The sequence below is a fragment of the Sphaeramia orbicularis genome, chromosome 17 (genome assembly GCF_902148855.1).
Source record: "Sphaeramia orbicularis chromosome 17, fSphaOr1.1, whole genome shotgun sequence".
Classification (NCBI taxonomy): Eukaryota; Metazoa; Chordata; class Actinopteri; order Kurtiformes; family Apogonidae; genus Sphaeramia; species Sphaeramia orbicularis.
Window position 1 is genome coordinate 57,477,242 of NC_043973.1, and position 23,112 is coordinate 57,500,353.

Sequence of the window (23,112 nt, forward strand, 5' to 3'; positions counted from 1 at the left end):
AAAAGAAGAAAAGAAAGAAAAAGAAGAAAAGGACGAAGCAGACGCTGACGTGTTGGAAGTGAAGAACTGCTGGACTCTCACAGGTTGAACCCATTTTATTTGTGTTGAACATTAATCTCATTGCACATGTTATTATTTAATGGTGAAACGCTGAGGCTCAGTCAGGACCCGTTTAACATCTGAACCAGAACCACCTGAAATCAGAACCAGGTCCGTTCGGGTCGGTTCTGTCCAATGGGTTTACAGTTTAACCCCCGTTTGTTTCTTTATGTTGAACTTTGTTCAAAACAGATTAAAATGATTTTTCACTGTTTTGTCTTTAACTCATGTTATTTATTTTCCTCTGGTCAATAGGGACCACATTAAACCCGGTCTGGGACCCGGTCTGGGACCTGAACCCCAGTTTGACAAACACAGACTCAAACCCAATCCATGTCCAATGAATCTGGATTCTCTGAGGTTTTTCCAATGTAATTTATGTTCCAAATATGTTTGTGCATAAGAGAAGTCTGAAACGAGACGAACCATCAGAACCCACAAACCCAGGGAACATTCTAGAACTGAACCCAGTCCTGATCCGACACCACAGTCACATGATCTGGTGTGGAATGGATCTAAACTTCTCAGTTTCTGGAGTCGATGGTTCAGGTGAAACTCCTGAAACATCAGGAAACAAGTTTGGACTTTTTTAATTCAGTAATTAAGGATATTAGAAACATTATGATGCAACAGTTTTTCAGATGGATTTATTTATTTTTATAGAATGCCGTTTGCTGTGGACAGTTTTTAGCTTTAGTTTTTAGTCCAATGGGTCTGATGGACTTTTGGGATCAGTTATCATCCGTTGTCCATAAACAATTTTTTAAGATTCTTCTCTGAAACCATCAGTCGCAGTGAGGTCTGTGAAGTTTGTCCAAATGATTGGGAAAATACTGATTATTGAATTTTTTAAATGTTCTAAATCCCCACTGGTTTATAATGGGACACATTTCTAAGTGTTAGAACTTCAGCCTTTGTTTATTCTTTTTTTTTTTTTTGTCTAAAGCTGTAAAACTCTGTCTACAAACGTGGACAGAAAACCCACACTGGGTCTGAGGAGGTTAAACATTGGTTCTGGGTCAGACCAGTTCGGTGTCGGACCGATTCTGAGTTGCACCTGTTTGGGTTTGGACCAGGTTCTGGGTTGGATTGGTTCCAGTTCGGACCGGTTCTGGGTCGAACTGGTTCTGGGTCAGACTAGTTCCGGGTTGGTCCTGAAGCTGCAGTGCGAGCCGAGCCTCTGCGTTGGTCAGTGGTTAAAACCATCAGACGCGTCGACGCCTGATTCTAAAACTGGCACAAAAATACAAACTGCACAAAACAGAGAAAAACAGCATCAGAAACTGACAGTCCAGCTTTTTTTTCTGCAGATGAAAACGTCCGTCTTTACGAGTTTTTCACGGCGCTGAAACACTCGACAGGAAGGATGTTTTTTACAGTTTGTTCAGTAAAAACCTTTGACCCTTTTGTACCAAACGGTTCTGACTCCATGGGTTTAGAAAGTACCAGGACACGGTGATCCAAGTGCAACACGACGACGACCAGAAGAACACCTGAAGCAGCACAGACGATGCATTCACGGTCACGTTCAGACTCCAGATCCAGATCCAGATCGTGGTTCATTTGTTTGAGCTGCTGGTTTCGCATCCATTTCAGCTCAAGGTCGAGTCTTAGAACCCGGACTAAACCCAGAACTGGACTTCACGGTCTTCAGAACCCTGAGTGCCTTAAACCACGCCTCCACGTCTCAGAGTTTTACTGCAACGTTTGTGCGAACTGTGGGTAATGTTTCAACCTCAGTCGTTTTATTCATCACAGAAAATCTACACGTTACTGAACAACTCCAACGTAAACATCAGCTGATCGGATTTTGAGCTGAAATCCTGACTCTGCGACTTTAAACTGTCAACATTTAGGTCTGCAGCCCGGGCTGACGCCGTTAATTCAACATGTACGACGGACGATGATAGTCCAAAAATAGGCCGAAATTTTAGATTATGCAAAATTTGCATATTCTTATTTGTATTTACGACTGGTTGAAAACAGAAACGACTGATGATAGCTGAGATTTTACAGAATTTAGCTGAAATAAAATCTCTTACTCATTTACATTGACGTCTTTAATTCAACATGTGACTAATCGACGACAGTTGAAAGATTTCCTGAAATTTAGCCGAAACAAAATACTGTTAAAGTGAAAAATTAAAGCTGAAGCAGGAAATGAGAAGAAACTGAAATAAAGTCAAAATGTAGATTCTGATACGACTGAATTATTATTATAACGTTGATAATGTGATGAAAATAAAACAAATATAGAAGATGAATTCACGTCTTTTACATGTATTTTAATCTCATCGTTTCTGCAGAATCAACTCTTTTCCTTCAAATAAATTGGAATAAACTGACGAACTAATATTTATCCATTATCGCTGAAGTCAAAACTAGTTGAAGTTTCTTTTATTGAATCGTTTCCGTCTTTGGAAAATATTTAAAGGAGTGAAAATGACTGAAGGCGCAGATTTACTGATACGAACTTTTACTGCGTGAAGCTCAGTCTGGTTTAAGACGACGGACGAAATAATTCAGTCACAGTTTATGATTTAGCGACTTTTATCTGCGAGACTTGATCTGATCAAACAGGAATCGGAGTCCGTTCGCTGCTTTTCTTGAGTTAAACTTAAGACGAAAACATGAAAAACGTCAAATCTGGATCTGAATCTTTGACTTGACGTGAGTCTGTGGCTTCAGGAGAAAAACAATACATGCTTAAAATCAGCAAAACCATTTTTTTTTTTGTTTTGTTTTTTGCAAAAATATCTGACATCATCTGACTATAGATAAATCTCCCTTTAAGTTTTTGCTCGATTATTGAAATGATAAAGGAATCGACATAAAATAATCAATAAACTCTGTTTAACTGCACAAGCCCGATGAAACCCTGAACCGGCAAAGAAACAATCAGAACCAAAAAAACAAAAACAGAAATCAGCGTTTGTCCTCAACTCCAGCAGGTGGCGAACGTGACACGATGCCGAAAACGTACAAAAATATATGATATGATCAGCTGTTTGACACATTCGTCAGAGACACGCAGCGGCGGTTCGTTCGTCCCTTCGCTCTCGAATCTCGATTATCACGCGTTAAAGACCTGATGTGGTGTTAAGAAAAACATGCGGACGTTAGCGACACGTAGCAACTAAATTCACTAGTGGTGGAAAGCCCTAAAAATATCAGACAAACATATGAAAGATTAAAGCGTTTTATTTTCAGGCGGCGTTTTGGTGTTTTTACGGGTGATTCGGGAATAAATCAGACGTGGGATGAGAAAAAACTGACAAATGAACCTTATTGTTATTAAATCCTGTGGAAAAACCGACGACTGCAGCCTTGGTTAAACGAGTTTATGACATCTTTAATTCAACGTGTACAACGGACTGATGGTAGCTGAAAGTGCGGCGGAAGTTTAACTGAAGTTTAACTCGATTATTGTCGACTGCTGCTGTTGACGTCTATAATTCAACATGTACGTACGACCAGTTGCCGACGGCTGAAAGATTTGCTTAACTTTAATAATAAACCCTGTGGAAAAACCCAACATGAAACCAGGAAGTGATGCAGACGTCCAGACTGTGGCGCTGTTACGACTTACGGCTATAAATGCGAGTGAATATTGCGAACATTCCAGACTGAATCTGGTCCAGATTCTTCCTGACGCTGCTGCTCCACCTGGGGTTAACCTGTCGACAGCCGCCTGCAGCCGTAGTTACACCCGTCTGTTACTGAACCGGGTTCCAACTGGGAGACGACGGCTGCTTCGGAAACTATACGCATGTTATGGGAAAATTCCGAACAGATTCAGGTCACGTTCACGAAAGTAATAAGAATAATAATGGATTAGATTTATATAGTGCTTTTCTATGAACGCGTACTCAAAGTGCGAACAGTGGATCCATTATTCATTCACTCTCACATTCACACTCTGTTGGTGTTAAACCATATTTGTATCGTGCCTTTGGCCCCTCCCACCACCACTGAACATTCATACACCAGTGTGAGTGGCAGCACTGGAGGCAAGGAGGAAGTGGCAACAGCACATGGGCAGAGCGGGATTCGAACCGCCAACCCTTCGGTTATTGGACGACCCGCTCTACCATCTGAGCCGTGGGAAAATAAACGACGCGACTCGACAAACGTTCCATGAAATCACCTGAAAACGAAATGAATCTGCGTCAACTGGATAGACGTGGTCCTCGAACGCCTCACCAAGGTCTTGAATCCTGCTCACATTCAGTCTCACGCACAGATTCACATTAAAGCGGCATCCGAATTTTCGTCTGTTTTTAAACGTGTGGATGGATTCAGTGTGAAGTGGAACTCATCTGATGTCTGAGTTCACGGAGGAAAGCCTTTCATTCCCTGAAGTCGACACTGGACCTCAAACGAACCCTTCACCATCTGAAGTCGGCCTTATTTCATCTGAAAAACCAAACCCAACCCCGTCTCAAACACACACTGAGGACGAACCGAACATTTTAGCCCCGAAAATATGACAATCAGTAGCACCAATAACGTAATCATGAAAAACAACATAAAACTGATTATGTAATAACGACCAATAACGATAATTGATGTTGATCATTTTAAATGGAATGAAACCAATTGCACAAAAACAGTTGACAATAATGTACGACGTTTGTACATTATTGGTCTCAAATTAAATAAAAAGTCCTTTGAAAATATAATAACTGTAGCGGATAATGTGCTAATACATAAATACATGTGCATTTATTAAAAATTAAACTGTTTTTGAATTTTTTTTTTTAGGTTTTGTTCATTAAATATGTGTCTAGTGGACGAACAGTCGTTATATTCACTCATTAATAATTATGGCTGTAAGAACCAATTGGAATTTTTTTTTAAATTTAGAATATTGTTTATTTGTATTGATATTTAAATTTGTAATTTCACGTACAGATGAATATTTGATTAATTACAGTGAGGTGTCTTTGGACTATTCCCTCCGTTAGACCAATTAATGAACCAACTGCACAGAAACCTTGTATTTCTAATAAATGCAGTTGTATTTGTGTATTAGCATTTATTATCGACTGCAGTTTTGACATTTTCAAAGAATTTTTCTAATGCTAAACAAATGTGTTAATTCACAGATGTTATTACGTAATTGGCTTCATTACATTTAAAATGACCAAAATTAATTATATTTGTTAGTCATTATTATATAATTGGGAGCTACGAGTCTTAGCATAGCAGCATTAATGCTAACACCCTAAACATTAATGCTAACACCCTAAGCATGAATGCTAACGCCTTAAATATTAATGCTAACACCCTAAGCATTAATGCTAACACCTTAAACATTAATGCTAACATATTAAACACAAATGCTGACACCCTAAACATTGATGCTAACATATTAAACGTTAATGCTAATACCCTAAACATTAATGTTAACGCCCTAAACATTAATGTTAACGCCTTAAACATTAATGCTAACACCCTAAACATTAATGCTAACACCTTAAACTACTCCACTGGTGCGGTGCATTAGCATCAGTGTTGATATTCATTTTTATGTTCAGTTTTTATTAAAACGGTTCCATCCATCAGACCAACACACGTCGACGCTCCACGACTTTTAACATACGAAACCATCCGAACCCTTTCATGTTTCCTTTAAGCTTTCACTTCATTCAAAGGCAGAGCTGGGTTTACTTTGACCTCATCTGCGTCTGAAAGGAACCGCCGAGTGGAGCAGCAGCGAAGCAGGTTTACAAAATAAACCTGTGGAGGTAAAGGAGGAGGGGCTTAATGGTCCGTCGACACCCTTATTTAGAATTAAACACACCGTAAAACCAAAAACTAAAGGAGTCTGAGTTTCTACGAAGCTGCTGCGTCCGTTCAAATCAGTCAGCTGATGTTAAAGGCCGTGCAAACATCAAAACAACCTCAGATACGACAAATTAAAAGCATCTACACATTAATACTTTGTGTATTTAGGGTCCAAACGTGTACTTTGATTACTTTAAATGTTATTTCTATCAATTACACGAAGACTGGACTCTGTAGAAATGAGCCCGTTGGACTAACGCTGGATTCTAATCCTAGTAAGACTAGTTTAAACTGTTAACTACTGTTCTACCAGAGGCTAAAACCAGCTTTAAGTTTAATCCTACGCGTGGTTTTATTGATTTCCACGACGCTTTGATTGGAGACTAGAAAGCATTTGCACAAAGTGTGAAGCGTCTGCGACACTACTGCGATAAAACACCGACGGCGGCGCTTCGTTAGTTCCAAAAACGTCAAATTGCTTCTGTCCAGTCGGTTCAAAACCAGTTTGGAAATGCGAAGAATCGAGCAGCTGGTGCGTTTACGTGGCTCAGTTTGAAGCTCGTATATTTAAGATTTTTCCGATTTAAGGTTAAAATACATCGTCTTTCTACTGATCTGAGATTAATTTGCTAACAAGTCAATCGGACTGAATGCATGGGTTCTATCTGCGACTAATGTGGTGTTTATTGATCCGATTCATCAATGTTGAAGTGAGCGTGCTCAGTACACGCACAGATCCGGAAACTTCATCTCATAGACTGGGACGGACTGATGCTGGGCGTGTCCTGCTGAGATGGAAACCACTCCGGATGGACTGGGAGGAGGCCTGGAGGCGGGGTCACAGAGACAGAGGTCAGAGGTCAACTGGGGTTTACATATGTCAATCACACCGCTGATGAGTTAGGGTAAGCTAATGACAGCTAATGGTGCCGAGAGACTCAACGGTAGCTAATGTTATTTAGTTAGCAAACCCCAGCTAATGTCATCTGGTGAGCTAACAGGAGCTAATGCTGTCTAGGGAGCTAACAGTTGCTAATGTGATATACTGAGCTAATTACAGCTACTGTTTCCTACAAAATTTAACAACAGCTAACATTACCTAGTGTGTTAACAGCAGCTTAGGTCACCAGGTGAGCTAATGATTGTTATTCAGTTAGCTAACTGCAGCTCATATTACATGTACATATTAATGTTATTTAATGAGATAATAGTACTTGGTGAGCTAACTGCAGCTAATGTTACCTGGTGAGCTAACAGAAGCTAATATTACTTACTGAGTTAACAGTAGCTAACATTACCTGGTGAGCTAATGTGACTTGGTAAGCTAACAGCAGCTACTGCAATTTATTGCACTAATAGCGGCTAATTTTAGTGAGCTAACGCCTGCTAACATTGCAGATCAAATGTGTTTTGACTCCAGTTTTCGGTCCAACATGGAGGAACTGAAACATGCTAACGTAAACATTCAACGATTGACCTTCTGTATTATTAGTAAAAGTAAATATAGGAAATGATTTAACGGATGTAAAGAGCATAAAAAACCTTTAAGAGGAAAAAGATGAGACTGATTTGGTTTTTATTTTCACACCAGAATCTAGTTTGAGTTTGTGTCTGAGGGAACACGTTTTCTGATCTTCTCAGTTTAAGTTCTTTGCGAACATTTCAAACCAAGTGTTCATTAAATAAACATGTAGATAATCTTGTGTTTCATTCGTAATATTCGACATTTTTTATTGTAATATTGAGCTAAAGTTGAAAAAAACAAACTTCCTCCTCATCTTTGTCTCCATTAGAGTGAGTTTGAAGGGACTTTTAAACAGAATGTGATGGATTTGAGGTCATTTTCATCTTTGGTTTCCATAAATGATCAAACTTACCGAATGGTGAGTTCAAAGATCTGAGCCAGTCTGTCGTGGAGCATGTTGGCCTGCAGAAAAACACATTTACACCACATTAAAGTGGCTTTCACTGACAGTCCAGTCTTTCCAACACCACGTTCACATAGAAGGTCCGATTTCCAAAATCCAATTTTTTTGTGTGGTGGTTCATATTCTGCTTTAAATGCGACTTCTATCAGTTTTGAGTCTGAACTGAATGTGACGCTGAAGTGACCCACATGCACTAAAGAGGTCCTGATGGAATACGGATGGAAAACTGACTGCCTGTTCCACCTCATCTACCGTCTCTTGTGTTTTCTTTTTGTGTGTCTGTATTTGTTCTGTGATTGCTGTTTAGTATGAACTCCGTACCCGTTTGATGTGTGTTCGTTCCTTGGCTGTTTATTGTAAAGCGTCTTTGAGTACATAGAAAAGCGCTATATAAAACCGATGAATTATTATTATTATTTAAGTTGCATATGTATTTTTAAATGATTTGTAAATAAAATGTGAACCCAACTAAACTGGAGGGGTAAGGGGGAGGGCCCAAGGGGGAGGGGCTAAGGCAGTGGTTCCAACCTGTTTTTACTCCTGATCCCGTTTTAACATCACACATTTCTGTCAACCCCAGACATTCAAAACAGAGACATGTTTTTTGGGGTTTTTTTAATGCTCAAATTAATTAGTTTTTGATCCTGTAATAGTTTTCTCTCCTCTGTTTCAAATCCAGGTTAATGTTAGAGGACCTTTAGTCTATATAATGTATATTATTCTAGACGGAGGCGGTAAATCCAGGTGTAGATTACTGCACAAAGGGTCAGGATCTGTCCAGTCAGTCCAGCTGTGATTTACAAGGAGGACAATTAATACTGAAAAAACAAGAACTCAAACTATGAATTATGAAAGAGCTGCAGCATCTGAAACTGACCACAATGAACATTTGACACAGAAACAGAACCACAGTGCTGCAGTTTCACAACCACAGTTTGTCTGATATGGATTGGGATTGGCTCTGTCAACTCAACACAGATTTATATTAGGAAGTTTGTTTTGTTTTTTTTCTTTAATCAATTACTGGAAATTTCCCCCAGGGTTGAAAACCACGGGGCTAAGTGGTGGAATGGGTTCAGGCTTTAGTCTGTTGTATTCTGTGGTGCATTCACTGACCTTTGACTCGCAGTGGGCGGCGATCTCCTCAAACGGCGCCTTCTGGAACTTCTCCATCACCTGGCGGCGCTTCTCCCTCTCCTGCTCCTCCAGACCGGTCGTATCTGAAACCACAGGTGGAAAAACGCCCTTAAACCAACGAACAGCGACTCAGGAGACGCTTTAAAAACGTGTGGTGAAGCGGATCTGACCGATGGCCTTCTTCAACGTCTCGAATGTGATCTCCTCAGCGAGTTGAGACTGAAAGCAACAAGAACACGAAGAACACACACTTCAGACGGTGGAACAACAACACACTGTTTCACAAACACACAACCTACGTCCAATCGACTGAATTTAACTTTACAGCTGGTAACGTCTAAACTAAAAAGAAAACAGCAAAATTAATTAAAAACAATGTAAAAAAAAAAAAAAAAAAAACAGTAAAAACTACTATAATAAATTATAAACTACACAAAAAAGTAAAATTACATGAAAATATTCACATTTACAAACTATCCTTTAATAATAAAATGTGAATAAACTGAACAAATATGAACATGAAATGTCATAAGAGGAAAAAGTGGAATTTTAACATCGTTTCTCACATTTCTGTTCATTTTTGAGCCTGCTTTTATTTATTTTGTTCGTTTGTTGATTTCTTTGTTTTTTTCTGTTCTTTCTGTTTGTTTCTTTGTTTTTGTCATCATCCACAGGTTATTATTATTATTTTTTTTTAATTATTATTTTTTATTGATTGATTGATTGATTATTTTACCGGGACACTTCAGATCACTTTGGGCTGTGAATGAATCTGAACCTGAACTGTTTTCATATAAATCAGTCTAATTGTTCTAATATTCAGTCTGCTCTTAAACGTTTGTATTTGTGGATCCACTGGATCTGTACGTTAGAATAGATGTGTATATATATATATATATATATATGTGTGTGTATAAATATATATGTGTGTATAAATATAACGTATAAATAATAAACTGAGGCTGAATATTGTAAACATGGTCTTTATATTTTCAGCTCTTGTCTCTTCGTTTGTGGAACTGGACTACAGTTGGACGTCTCTGCTCTAAAATCATTCAGGACAGGTTTTGTGTTTTTAACCTAAACTCTGGACTCGATCCCTCCTTTTCCTTTTCTGTTTCCTCGTCCCTCATTTGTCCCACCGTCCACTCACCTTGTCCGGAAGGCTGTTGGACACGATGTCCACCTGCAGAGAGATGGTGTCCACGAAGCTCTTCCTCCTGGTCAGACGGTCTTCATCTGCAAACAGGATGTTAGCGGTTCATCAACAGCGTCACCATGTGGACGTTTAACTAAGACCACGAGGACGGGGAATAACTGTCCAAATGTGTCCAACATGTGGGACGTTCTGTCAGTGGAACAGCTGTGGAGGACGGCCGTCTCTGAGTGGACACTGAGTCCAATCTGAAGGAACAGTCCAGTATCATCAGCGTATAAAGACATTAACCCTGTGCCCACGGTCCAGTTAGCAGGCAGCTGTGTCCACATGTGGGTAGAACGCACAAACCAGTCTGAACCAGACCGGACCAGTCTAAACCAGACCAGACCTGTCTAAACCAGGCCAGACCAGACTAATCCAGACCAGACCAGTCTAAACCAGACCAGTCTAATCCAGGCCAGACCAGTCTAAACCAGACCAGAACAGACCAGTCTAAACCAGACCTGTCTAAACCAGACCAGTCTAAACCAGGCCAGACCAGTCTAAACCAGACCAGTCTAAACCAGCCCGAACCAGTCTGAACCAGACCAGACCAGTTTAAACCAGACCAGTCAAATCCAGACCAGTCTAAACCAGACCAGAACAGAGCAGTCTAAACCAGACCGGACCAGTCTAAACCAGATCCAACCAGTCTGAACCAGACTGGACCAGTCTAATCCAAATCAGACCAGTCTAAACCAGACCAGTGTAATCCAGACCAGACCAGTGTAATCCAGACCAGACCAGCCTAATCCAGACCAGAATAGTCTAACCTGGACCAGACCAGTCTAATCCGGACCACAGGTGGTTTATAGATCTAATCTGGGCTTAATTTACCCACAATCCCCTTGTGTCTTTCTCTGTAATCGATTACTTTTCAAACTTTCAGACATTTGTGCTTTTTAATATTTAATCCAAGGATCAGAAATGAAAAGATAAAAATAAAACCCACTTTCATCTGGATTTAAATCACAGACGGTGAAGGAAACAGGAAACAGATTCAGCTCGTTAACGTCTAATTTACATCCACGGCTGGAAACAACAACAACAACAAACACAAACTAGACTATCTGTGTGACAGCGTCCACGTACTCACCGTCAGACGTCCACATGTAGAGCAGATAAAGAAGTCGGAAACACGGTCAGAACGCTTGGATTCTGTTTACGAAGCCTAAAGCTACACGTCTACTAAAACCAACCGGTGGGTTCTGACCCGCCGACACTGAACCAGGTTCTACGGCGTCTACGTCTACAGCTCTAGAAGCTCTGCTCTCATTGGTTACCTCTGGACGTCTGTTTGCACCTGTGGAGGATTTTTCCTACTGTGTAAAGCACTGATGCAAAAACCAAGAAGAAAGAAGAAACAGACGTTAAGAATTGAAGCCGAGGACATTTACGCTGAATTCAACTGGATCTGCAGTCGCCGAAGTTCAGTTCGACTTTGACTTTTTACAGAATCCTGAAAATAATCCACCAGAGACCAGACACAGGTCATAGAAAGGGCTTTTTCTAACGCTAGACACTTTTCCACTGGACATCTGAATCCAAACTTTACAAAATTTACTAAATGTGTTAAAAACACAAGTGCGTAATGTGGGTTTTTCCATTAAATCACAAATGCGATGATTTGTTTATTATCGCCAGATGACACGAGAAGTCATTCCATAAACATGTCGACGAATGTAAATATTGTGTCTTTTTACAGATCTATTCGTTGTTATTATATATTACCCCTCTATCTCCTACGAAATTAAAAAAAAATATTCGGTTTCCTGGTGTGTCCATGTTTCTTTTAAAACTCTTCTTGTAACGTCCGTCAACATCCGTTTTTTTTTTCTCACATGACTCCTGTTGCAGAAAAAGGTCTTTCCATTGCGGTTTTGTGTGATATACCATTCACACTGCGCCAGAAAAACCACCTCTCTGAAGCGCAAAAACTTAATCGAAAAACGAGACTTGGGGCAAAATAGTTGTTTTCCCATTTGTTAAACTCTTTATGCGCAAGTTATATTCACGTAATTTGAGGGTCAATGGAAAAGCGACGAGTGTCTCTTAAATGTTTTGTTCTGTTGGTTGAATAATCCCTACATGTCTACTACCCCCCCCCCCCAAAAAAAAAAAAAAAAAAAAAACAGAAAAAAATGACAAAAATCCAATTTTGTTCAAAAACTTTAGGATGAAAACGTGACTTGGACACAATCAGATTGTAAACACCACAGGTCTGAAGATGGATTCACGTCCCCAACTATTAATTAGACAAAGTTCTTTAGCTCGCAGCTCCAGTCAGTACAGTGTGGCGTTCCCCAGGGCACATGTTCCGGCCCACTCATGTTAGTTTTATGAATGATCTGCTGAATGTGGAAGAGATGGACGTGTGGTCATGTACGCAGATGATACAACTGTGTACGTATCAAATGAAAATACAAAGCTAGTGAACAAAACTGTCCCTGAAACACATAAAAGACAGCGATAATTATGATACGAGAAACAAATGCTTGAAGGTAATGTGTCCTGGAAGAACCGACGACCTCATTTAAGTCCGATTATTAATGAGATCAGCTTCAAAAAGAACTGAAGAACAGCGGCTATTCATGGACAAACCGTGTTATCAGTTATTAGGGTTAGTTTTAGTCAAAGCCAACGGTGTTCTGGGTAAAACCGAGCCGACCCGGACCGTCCTACCTGTGACCTGGGGGACGTATGGGATGGACAGTCTCTCTGCGTTGTACCCGGGTCCGGCCAAACACTCAGCCATGTCGGCGGTCTGGAAGTACAGCGGCCGGTCGTCTTTGTCCAGAGACTCCGGCGTCCTGTGGATAAACCAGGACCACGTTGACCTTTAGACCCTGGACCACAGTGACCTTTAGAAACTGGACCACGGTGACCCTTCAGACCCTGGACCACATTGACCTTCAGACCCTAGACCACATTGACCTTCAGACCCTGGACATGACTCCAAGGATCTGATTACACCTTTACATCCCATTTACACATTATATGTGAGCCATGGTTTAACACCAGCTCATTTAGAGAGTCCGTTACTATGGCAACGAACCTCCAGCACCCACAGCATCCAGACTCATTTTACTATTATTATTATTATTATTATTACTACTAGTATTACTATTATTATTACTATTATTAGTAGTATTATGATAATGGATATTATTATTATGATTATTCTTATTACTACCATTATTTTTATTTTTATTATTTTATTTTTTTTCACTATTATTATTACTTGTATTATTACCATTATCATTATTACGATTATTATTATTATTTCTCTGTTGTTTTCTGTGTTTCTTTGACTCAAGGCCTTAAACTGTGGGTGTTAAACATGTGGCCCATTGGATGAATGTGCGAAATACAATAATTACAATGAAAATATTAATGATTGTGTTAGTTCAGGTTCGACATTCAGACCAATAGGATCTAAAGCCAGTCAAAACCAGTACAATAAGAACAGAATCACTTAGAAATAATGACAAACACATTTTTCTTTTAGTGTAAGAAAAGTTAATGTTTACATTTACAAACTAACCTTTTGCAAAAAAAAAAAAGACTAATCTGAACAAATATGACCAACCTGGTCTGTCTTCATATAAATCAGTGTCTGTTATTAAATGTTTTGTGTATTTAAATCCACTGTGATCTGTACGTTATACTGAACATGTATAAATGATAAACTGAGAGAATATTGATAAAATTACTTAATTTTCTTAATAAATTTCAGTTTTTTCATGTTATTTACATTTTTAAAGGATAGTTTGTAGAGGTAAATATTTTCATTATGTAATTTGACCTTTTTCACTGTAAATCAGATAAAAGTTTGGAGTTGACATTATTTTTATATGATTTTGTTCTTATTTTCCTGGTTCTGATCCACTTTAGATCCTACTGGTCTGAAATGTAGAACCTGAACTAACATGAGTTTATCAGCTCTGATTTACAACATACAATGAACACGTATGCAAATTAACATAAAGTCATCACATAAATATATTTTGTTTTTGTTTGCATAAATGTCTTAAACCACTTCAGCTCTGATCAAAACAACCAAATGTTCATGTATTTTTCATAGTAAATTTCATTTTGTTGATGTTATTCACATTTTTTTCTACAGTGTAGTTTGTAAATGTAAACATTTTCTTCGTGTAATTTTATTTTTTGCTGGTATTTTCCTGGTCCAGTTCAGATCATATTGGTCTGAATGTGCAACTTATTATCTTACCTTCTTCATATTATTTTATCGGTTCATTTTCTGGTGATTTTTTTTTTTTGTTATTTACAGTAAAGACTTTGACTATTAAATCCTACAGTTCATAGAAAAGTTTGTTTCTGGTCAGATAATATTTTAAAGCGTCCGAGTCGCTGGTTGTGTGAATATTTCTAACGTACATGTAAGGATCAACTAAAAGACTTACGGACACTTGTCTCTGAAAATGTGTTCTGGGAGGAGGTAGGGGGCGTCCATGTTCCTCAGCTCGATCACCTGTAGGTTGAAAAATAAAAGAAAGGAGCAAAAAATGAAAGAAACAGCAACGACAAACTAAATATAACGTCCACATCTAGCGGGGTGTCATCAGCGTATATAGATCACAAAATGAGAACAGACTTTTACTCTGAAACTATGAACTTATGACTTTATTAAGTCATTTCATGTTGATCACACATTAATGTATCTCATTAGCTTCACATTATTTAATTAAAAGAACTTCCTTGAAATCACGTGAAACTTTAGTAAATTTTTGATTTGATACTACATTTTAGCTAAAATAAATATATGATTTACTTACATTTTTGTATGGTTGATTCGATCTATTAGTGTATGTTATATTTAGGCCAATTCACCCTTGGCCCCTCCCCCTTACCCCTTCCCCTTGGCCCCTCCCCCTTAAGTTGTTTATGAAGTAAATCTGTTCCTTTGTGTGTTTCTTTGGTCACTGCTGCTCTTTTTTGCTGTGTTTACCTCCATCTGACCCAGGATTTGAACTGAATTATGGCAGATTTATCAGACTCCTGTGTTCAGAGTGTGGTCCTGTAAAGTCTCCGTTTGGAGGGTCAAACAGCCCCTCCCCCTTAGCCCCTCCCTGCCGACTCATCAAGAATCAGGACAACACTACCCCTTCACGTGAACGCGCAAAATGGAGGCGGTGGGGCTAAGGGGGAGGGGCCAAGGGGTGAAATGGGATTGGGCGGTAGTATTTTATTTTAATACAGTATTTTATTTCTTTTATTGTTGGACTTTCTTTTACTCTGTAGAACTTTGAGATTCTGTTGAATAAAAAGTGCGATATAAATGCAATTTATTATTATTATCATTATTATTATTATTTTTTTATTATTATTATTATTATGTTTTGTTGTAATAGTGAAGAAAATGCATTGTTTTGATTGACAGTTTGGAGAGTTTATCGTCTTTAATTGTCCTAAATTGACCTGATTATGTCTTGAATTAATCTATTTGATGTCAGACTCATTAAGAATCCACAAACTGACATAATAAAAGTACAATGTGTTTTTTTAAATTATTTGTGAATGTTGGACTGACCTTACTGACGTGCTGACAGAACGGCGGGTTGGCGATCATCTGACTCAGGAAGTTGAGATACGCCGCCACCAACGCCATGATGCCACATCGGATGAACATGGACATGTTCTCCTCGTTGGCCAGAGCCATGTCCTGGAAAAAACACCAGCACATGAACACATACATACAACTGTCACCTACAAAAGATAATAATGTTCAAATTCTAACGAGGAGCTGCTTAATTAGAACCTGTTTTTACACCTGACGGGAATGTTTGTCTGGGAAGAACGGCTTCAAACCGACTGTTTCCTGTGTTCAAATTCTGACTAAAACTTGATTAAATGGAATTAATCAGTGACTGAATCAGACGACGACGCTCTGTCACATCCTTTAACGCCTTCAGTTCACACCGCATCACCTTAGGGTTGTCTCCATGACAACGACCTTTTTTACAGACTGTGTGAAATTCAAAGAGCAGAAACGAACGAAAGAGGACCAGACGGAAGAACGAGGACAAGATGGAAGAACGAGGACAAGACGGAAGAACGAGGACAAGACGGAAGAACGAGGACAAGACGGAAGAGCGAGGACAAGACGGAAGAGCGAGGACAAGACGGAAGAACGAGGACCAGACGGAAGAGCGAGGACAAGACGGAAGAGCGAGGACAAGACGGAAGAACGAGGACAAGACGGAAGAACGAGGACAAGACGGAAGAACGAGGACAAGACGGAAGAGCGAGGACAAGACGGAAGAACGAGGACCAGACGGAAGAGCGAGGACAAGACGGAAGAGCGAGGACAAGACGGAAGAGCGAGGACAAGACGGAAGAGCGAGGACAAGACGGAAGAGCGAGGACCAGACGGAAGAGCGAGGACAAGACGGAAGAGCGAGGACAAGACGGAAGAGCGAGGACAAGACGGAAGAACGAGGACAAGACGGAAGAACGAGAACAAGACGGAAGAGCGAGGACAAGACGGAAGAGCGGAAGAGCGAGGACAAGACGGAAGAGCGGAAGAGCGAGGACAAGACGGAAGAGCGAGGACAAGACGGAAGAACGAGGACAAGACGGAAGAGCGAGGACAAGACGGAAGAGCGAGGACAAGACGGAAGAGCGAGGACAAGACGGAAGAACGAGGACAAGACGGAAGAGCGAGGACAAGACGGAAGAGCGAGGACAAGACGGAAGAACGAGGACAAGACGGAAGAACGAGGACAAGACGGAAGAGCGAGGACCAGACGGAAGAACGAGGACAAGACGGAAGAACGAGGACCAGACGGAAGAGCGAGGACCAGACGGAAGAGCGAGGACAAGACGGAAGAGCGAGGACAAGACGGAAGAGCGAGGACAAGACGGAAGAGCGGAAGAGCGAGGACAAGACGGAAGAGCGAGGACAAGACGGAAGAGCGAGGACAAGACGGAAGAGCGAGGACAAGACGGAAGAGCGAGGACAAGACGGAAGAGCGAGGACAAGACGGAAGAGCGGAAGAGCGAGGACAAGACGGAAGAGCGAGGACCAGACGGAAGAGCGAGGACCAGACGGAAGAGCGAGGACCAGACGGAAGAATGAGGACAAAACGGAAGAGCGAGGAAAAGACGGAGTGTTTGTGTGTTTATGTGGCTGTTAATGTGGGCGTTGTCATTAACATTGTCATAGGTGTTAACATGGTCGTGGTCGTTAACATGGTCGTTAAGGCTCTCTCTTTGTTGTGTTACTTTCCTCGTCCTGACTTTGTCGTTTGTGTGTCTGTGTTTTTGGTTTTTTTTTACCTGCAGAGCGACGGCCAGTCTGATGAGGTCGATGACCACCTCCTCATTGGCCAGTTCGATGGTGAGGACGGCCAACGTGGTGAAGAGCAGCTCAAAGTTTTTATGACTGTTGTCGTCTTCTTTACAGCCCAGGTAGATGTGTCGGTACAGCTGCTGACCGTGCTGAAAAACACAAGGCATGGCACACTTGGAATCTCATTTTCTTTATCACCATCTGAGCATTTTTTCATCTATGTCCTGGTTTTCGGTCCGAACGTCCACATCTTTAACCCTGAGTGTAAAAATAACCGACAGACCACAGGTTGGGTTCATTGATGTGACCGCCCACTTCCATCCTCTAATGAACATAATTACGTGGCATTAATCAGAGCGACAGACGTTGGATAAAGGTTACAGCTCAGGTGTGAATCGCACTGTTTTGGGAAATGTCAGACGCTGACGCCCAACGGCCTTTTCCAGTCGGCGCCGATGATCCATTTGTGAAGCGCACACGACCGTAATTTTAAAAAAAACAAAAACGCTGCCTTAGTCTCATATGATGGTTTTATTTCAGAGGTTTGAATGGACGCAGACTTTGAGGTTCTACTGGTTCTCTTGGTTTCTGGAGGTTGTTGATATTTAGAGATTTAATGATAAATATCTGATCAAATTTAATATCAGACGAATATTAGTATAATGTTTATTAACCCTTACAGACCCAAACGTCCACCTTTAACCCTTACAGACCCAAACGTCCACCTTTAACCCTTAAAGACCCAAACGTCCACCTTTAACCCTTAAAGACCCAAACGTCCACCTTTAACCCTTACAGACCCAAACGTCCACCAGTCCTACCTTCTTCATGAAGGCCACGTCCTGTTTGGAAATCTTCTCCCTTTTAATCTTCAATGCTGCCACGTTTGGGATGATTCTGAAAAGACCAGGTTCATTAGAGCCTCATTCGTCCACTTTCAAACACACAGCGTCTGTTTCAGGTGTCGTACACCGGTACCTGATCCCGCGCAGCTTGGCCCGGTTGTCATGGCGATCAATGATGTTGTGCAGGATCTCCAGGACCAACTGCCTCAGTTCATTGTCCTCCATCAGAGAGATGGAGAAGAGAGGGTCAAGGAACGGAGGAGGGAGGGCCGCTGCCATGGACTTAGACTTAAAACCAGAGGTGACCTGAGGAAGAGGAGGAAGAAGAGGAGGAGGAAGAGAAGGAGGAGGAGGGAGAAGAGGAGGAGGAGAGAGAGGGGGAAGAAGAGGAGGGAGAAGAGGAGGAGGAGAGAGAGGGGGAAGAAGAGGAGGAGGAAGAGGAGGGAGAAGAGGAGGAGGAGAGAGAGGGGGAAGAAGAGGAGGGAGAAGAGGAGGAGGAGAGAGAGGGGGAAGAAGAGGAGGAGGAAGAGGAGGGAGAAGAGGAGGAGGAGAGAGAGGGGGAAGAAGAGGAGGAGGAAGAGGAGGGAGAAGAGGAGGAGGAGAGAGAGGGGGAAGAAGAGGAGGAGGAAGAGGAGGAGGAGGAGGGGGAAGAAGAGGAGGAGGAGAGAGAGGGGGAAGAAGAGGAGGAGGAGGAGGGGGAAGAGGGGGAAGAAGAGGAGGAAGAAGAGGAGGAGAGGGGGAAGAGAAGGAGGAGGAGGAAGAAGAGTAGGAGGAGGGGTGTGTGTGTGATTAATCCATTCACAGGTCAAAGGTCACGTTCACATCTTGAACTTTTCCCTCAGACTCTGATCTGATCAGAACCAGAACCAGGACCAGGCCTAGAACCAAACTAAAAACTAGAACCAGACCCCCCAAAAACAGAAGGGGGAAGTAGGCGGAGTTTACTAATACCACGCCCCATCCTTCACCCCTTAGCCCCTCCTACTCACTGAAACCCAGGGCGTCATGTTGAGTCTGAACTTTTCATCTTTTTACAAAATTTGTACATAATGTAAACATTAAAATTGATCCATTGGACTGGACCCTGCCGGTTCTACTGGACCCTGCTGGTTCTACTGGTCCCTGCCGGTTCTACTGGTCCAGAACATGACACCCCCCCCCCGACTCACCATGATGAGGGAACTGAGCAGCATGGTCTGGATCCTCTTGGTTCCCTGGTGCCTGAAACAGATGCATCATGGGATGTTTTACAGACGAGTCTTTAATGTAAAAACATGCGTTTATTTATTTCATTTGGTTCATTTACGATATTTACGATGATAACCACATGAATTAAACTAATGTAAGAACAGTTTAGTTAACGACAGAACAGACCACAGCTCCACGCGGTCATGATGCTAACAGATTAGCTTTAGCGTTAGCATCAGGACACAGTGTTGGCTCCGCTTTGGACTGGATTAGGTTCCGGGTTTTTCTTTCTCCTGGCGTCATGTGTGTCACTATAAGCGTCCGTGTGAAACTACAGTGGAACCAATGTTTAATGAATGTGAAATTAAGGAAATGAAGCTTCGATTCAGGAAAACGGGGATCAAATAATGTTTTAATCGAATGGAGTGGATGAACGGATGTGGAAACGGACACTGACGAACCCTAGCCCTAGCCTCAGCCTGAACCCTAACACGGCATGGGTCCATTTGTTGACTGACCCGATCTTAACGGTGTCCAACGTGTGGCACGGGGTCCCATAAACGGGCACTTTACCCATGATGAACATCATGACCTCAGCACGCTGGTAGTCAGGGAGGTTCCCACCGAAGAACCCTAGAACCAGAACCAACAGAACAAACAAAACATTCAGAACAAACAGAGCCAACGGAACAAACAGAACAAATATTTACTTATATTTTATTCTTTCATTTTCTACTCTTTCATTTTCTCTTCAAACCTGTAAAACTCAGATTCAAACTGAAGGAACCTTCCACTCAAACCCGTGGGTTCGTGTAAATTAAAGGTGATAAATGCTGGCGCTCGTACCGATGGTCTGAATGATGGCGTTCTGGACGATTCGCTCTTCACTCTCTTTGCCTCGATTGGATGAAACGCTGCTTCCAGAGTTCCTCCTGGACGTCTCGCCCAGTTCAAAGTCCACGCTCATCCTCAGGTGTTTGAGCAGAGTGTTGAAAACCTCCAGCACCGTCGGACCTGAAACACACCGACAGCCGGGGTCAACAGCTGGGGTCAACAGGGTCAACAGCTGGGGTCAATGGGGTCAACCGGGGGTCAACAGTTAGGATCAGTGGGGGTCAACCGGGGTAAATGGGGGTCAACCGATAGAGTCAAACAGGGTCAACAGCTGGGGTCAACTGGGGTTACAGACGCTGGATCCAGTCCACGTTGGAAAAACTAAAAACTACTGAAGACCTGAACCTTGAGGGAGACCTCCGGGTCAGGACATGATTCAGATCCAAGGACACGATGAAACGGTTCAACTGCACTGAAACACACGGTTCATCCAAAATACAGATATGGACAATTCCACATCATTTAAACCCTTATAATGAACATAGCACTGACAAAAAACAAAACAAAACATAAAACCATTACAGGTGGACAAAGTCGTTTCTTTTGACTCCGCCCACATTGAATTTGTTTCAGTCGTTTCCTAAAACACATAATTTGTTGTGTATAAACTTTATAAGAAAACCCTGTTAAACTTAAACAAACCAGTATTTTATGAAAACAGAGACATTTACTGTTTAGTATTATCTTACCCATCATCCCCTGCAGCTCCACCCCTTATGTCCAAATATGGTCACTTCATGCTTCAAAAAGCCAACATGGTGGCGACCAAAATACAAACACGCCTTAAATCAACTGTTGCGTCATCACTTCCACTGCCACGAACCAATCCAAAATAACGGACTTACATAATAAAATCACACAGTTACACATAAAATACCACATTAACATACGAGGGAGGAAATGAGCGTGTGCAGACGTCATATTGAACAGGTTCTACTGGATCTAAACAAACACTGGATCTGTTCTAGAGAGGAAACTGAGCCCGTTTACACCGACCCAACAGTCTGATCTGAGGCCTTTACACACACGTCACAAACCATCCATAAACCCTGGTTTAGACGTTTCAGTCCAATATCGCATTTATTTCAGAGTTCGCACATAAGTAATCTCGATAGAATCAAACTTAATGTTTTCAACTCTGTTATCTGATCGAACTGATCAGATTAGACAGTTTTAACTGATCCATAATAATGTAAACAGGTCAGTGTACGTCTGTAGACCTACATCTGATATGTGATGGGGCCGATGACGGTGCCCTGAGGGATCCCATTCTCCATTTAAAGACACAGACGGATGATCAATAATAATCTGATTACTCCACTAATCAGATACTGATCAGATGTTTGGTGTGGATGTAAGCGGGCCCAGTGTTTTTCTACAGAACCAGTTTTAGGCTCCGCCTACTTCAGGTCAGTCATACTGTACCGAGCCACAGATTGGGCGGAGTTGTGTTTTCACTTTCAAAGCTGAACGCGTCGGTTCTTTTGGATTCCTGGATCATTCCTGTTTATTGATCCGGACAGAACAGACATGTGGGAGGGGTTAAATACACACACATTCAAGTACAAGTACACATGTGACCGTGGTCTCAGAGTACAGGTCTGACAGACACTAGGGCTGTGTATCGGCAAGAATCTGGAGATACAATACCAATCACAATACGAGGATCACGATATCATAGATCACCATATATCATGATACTGTTAAAAAGACATTACAGTTTCAGATCCTGTTCAAATGTTCAGATTCTATTAGTTCAGAACTAACATCAGAACATTATTTTAGTTCAATCCCAACAAAGGAACGAGCATTATTGAATAAAACAGTGTGAAATAAGAATAAATAAAATATAAACAAAAAAGAAAAACAAAAAAACTAAAATGAACCTCCTCCATATCTGCATTTGAATAAATATCTAAAAATATCCATACAGTACTTTTTAATATCGATACAGTATTGTGAAATGAAATATCGCAATATATTGCAGAACCGATATTTTCTAACACCCCTACAGACCGGACAGAACCAGGACATGGGTTCGGCTGCTGTGTCCGTCCACTCACCCACGGAGCCTTTGGCAGCGATGGCGACCGTCTCCAGGAGGACCTGGACGATACCGGCCCGGACCCGCGGGGTGTTCCGGTTATGGGTGTCCAGGTGGTTGAGGACCTGCTGGATGACGTGGTGGGAGTGTTGGGCCTGGACACACACACACACACACACACACACACACACACACACACACACACACACACACACACACACAGGGTTTAGGATGTCAGACCTGGTCCAGGTCCAGGTCCCAGTACCGGACCAGTGTTTACCTGGATGGAGTACATGATGATCCTGAAGCAGGACACGGCGAACTCATTTGGGTCCCACAGGTGGTGGTTGTCCAGGTGACTGAAACAAACACACACACAATCAGCTGATCTGGTGATGGGGGGGGGGTCCACATTTACACACTTTATACATTAGTTTATTTATTGTTGATTTTTGTCATTTTGTTAATTATTTTGTTCAGTTTTTTTTTTCATTATGTAGTCACTTTTTTTTTACTCATTTCTTTCTTTGTTTTTATCATTATTCCATTATTTTTTAGTTTGATTAATTTTCCATTATTTTATAAAACTTATTTGTAGATTTCTTAATTTTTTGCCATTAATGACATTTTCATTTGGTTTTCTTTTTTTTCAATATTTTACTCAATTCTTTTTT

General features: G+C 41.3%; 1 protein-coding gene and 1 long non-coding RNA gene across 7 annotated transcripts in view; both read right to left on the reverse strand.

Annotated features, from left to right (window-relative positions):
* Positions 1-77: 77 nt before the first annotated feature.
* LOC115436687 (uncharacterized) overlaps positions 78-23,112 on the reverse strand; it is a 138,251-nt gene continuing 115,216 nt past the window's right edge. The window contains exon 2 of the long non-coding RNA XR_003937864.1: positions 78-5,577. This is a non-coding gene — a long non-coding RNA (uncharacterized LOC115436687). The remainder of the gene's footprint in view (positions 5,578-23,112) is intronic.
* Positions 6,470-23,112, reverse strand: part of LOC115436684 (protein EFR3 homolog A) — a 94,374-nt gene continuing 77,731 nt past the window's right edge. For 2 of the 6 annotated variants that reach the window (XM_030159590.1, XM_030159588.1), the window contains 18 exons: positions 22,719-22,797; positions 22,458-22,593; positions 21,820-21,897; positions 20,347-20,514; positions 20,019-20,133; positions 19,482-19,533; positions 18,446-18,618; positions 18,289-18,364; positions 17,455-17,616; positions 15,707-15,838; positions 14,580-14,647; positions 12,835-12,962; positions 11,436-11,486; positions 10,108-10,193; positions 9,125-9,173; positions 8,934-9,037; positions 7,767-7,816; positions 6,470-6,715 (listed from right to left, as the gene is read on the reverse strand). In XM_030159590.1, coding sequence (XP_030015450.1) covers positions 6,610-6,715; positions 7,767-7,816; positions 8,934-9,037; positions 9,125-9,173; positions 10,108-10,193; positions 11,436-11,486; positions 12,835-12,962; positions 14,580-14,647; positions 15,707-15,838; positions 17,455-17,616; positions 18,289-18,364; positions 18,446-18,618; positions 19,482-19,533; positions 20,019-20,133; positions 20,347-20,514; positions 21,820-21,897; positions 22,458-22,593; positions 22,719-22,797 — 1,813 coding nt within the window. In that variant the 3' untranslated portion in view covers positions 6,470-6,609. The remainder of the gene's footprint in view (positions 6,716-7,766; positions 7,817-8,933; positions 9,038-9,124; positions 9,174-10,107; positions 10,194-11,435; positions 11,487-12,834; positions 12,963-14,579; positions 14,648-15,706; positions 15,839-17,454; positions 17,617-18,288; positions 18,365-18,445; positions 18,619-19,481; positions 19,534-20,018; positions 20,134-20,346; positions 20,515-21,819; positions 21,898-22,457; positions 22,594-22,718; positions 22,798-23,112) is intronic. The other 4 variants (XM_030159589.1, XM_030159592.1, XM_030159591.1 and 1 more) reach the window with 4 other exon arrangements.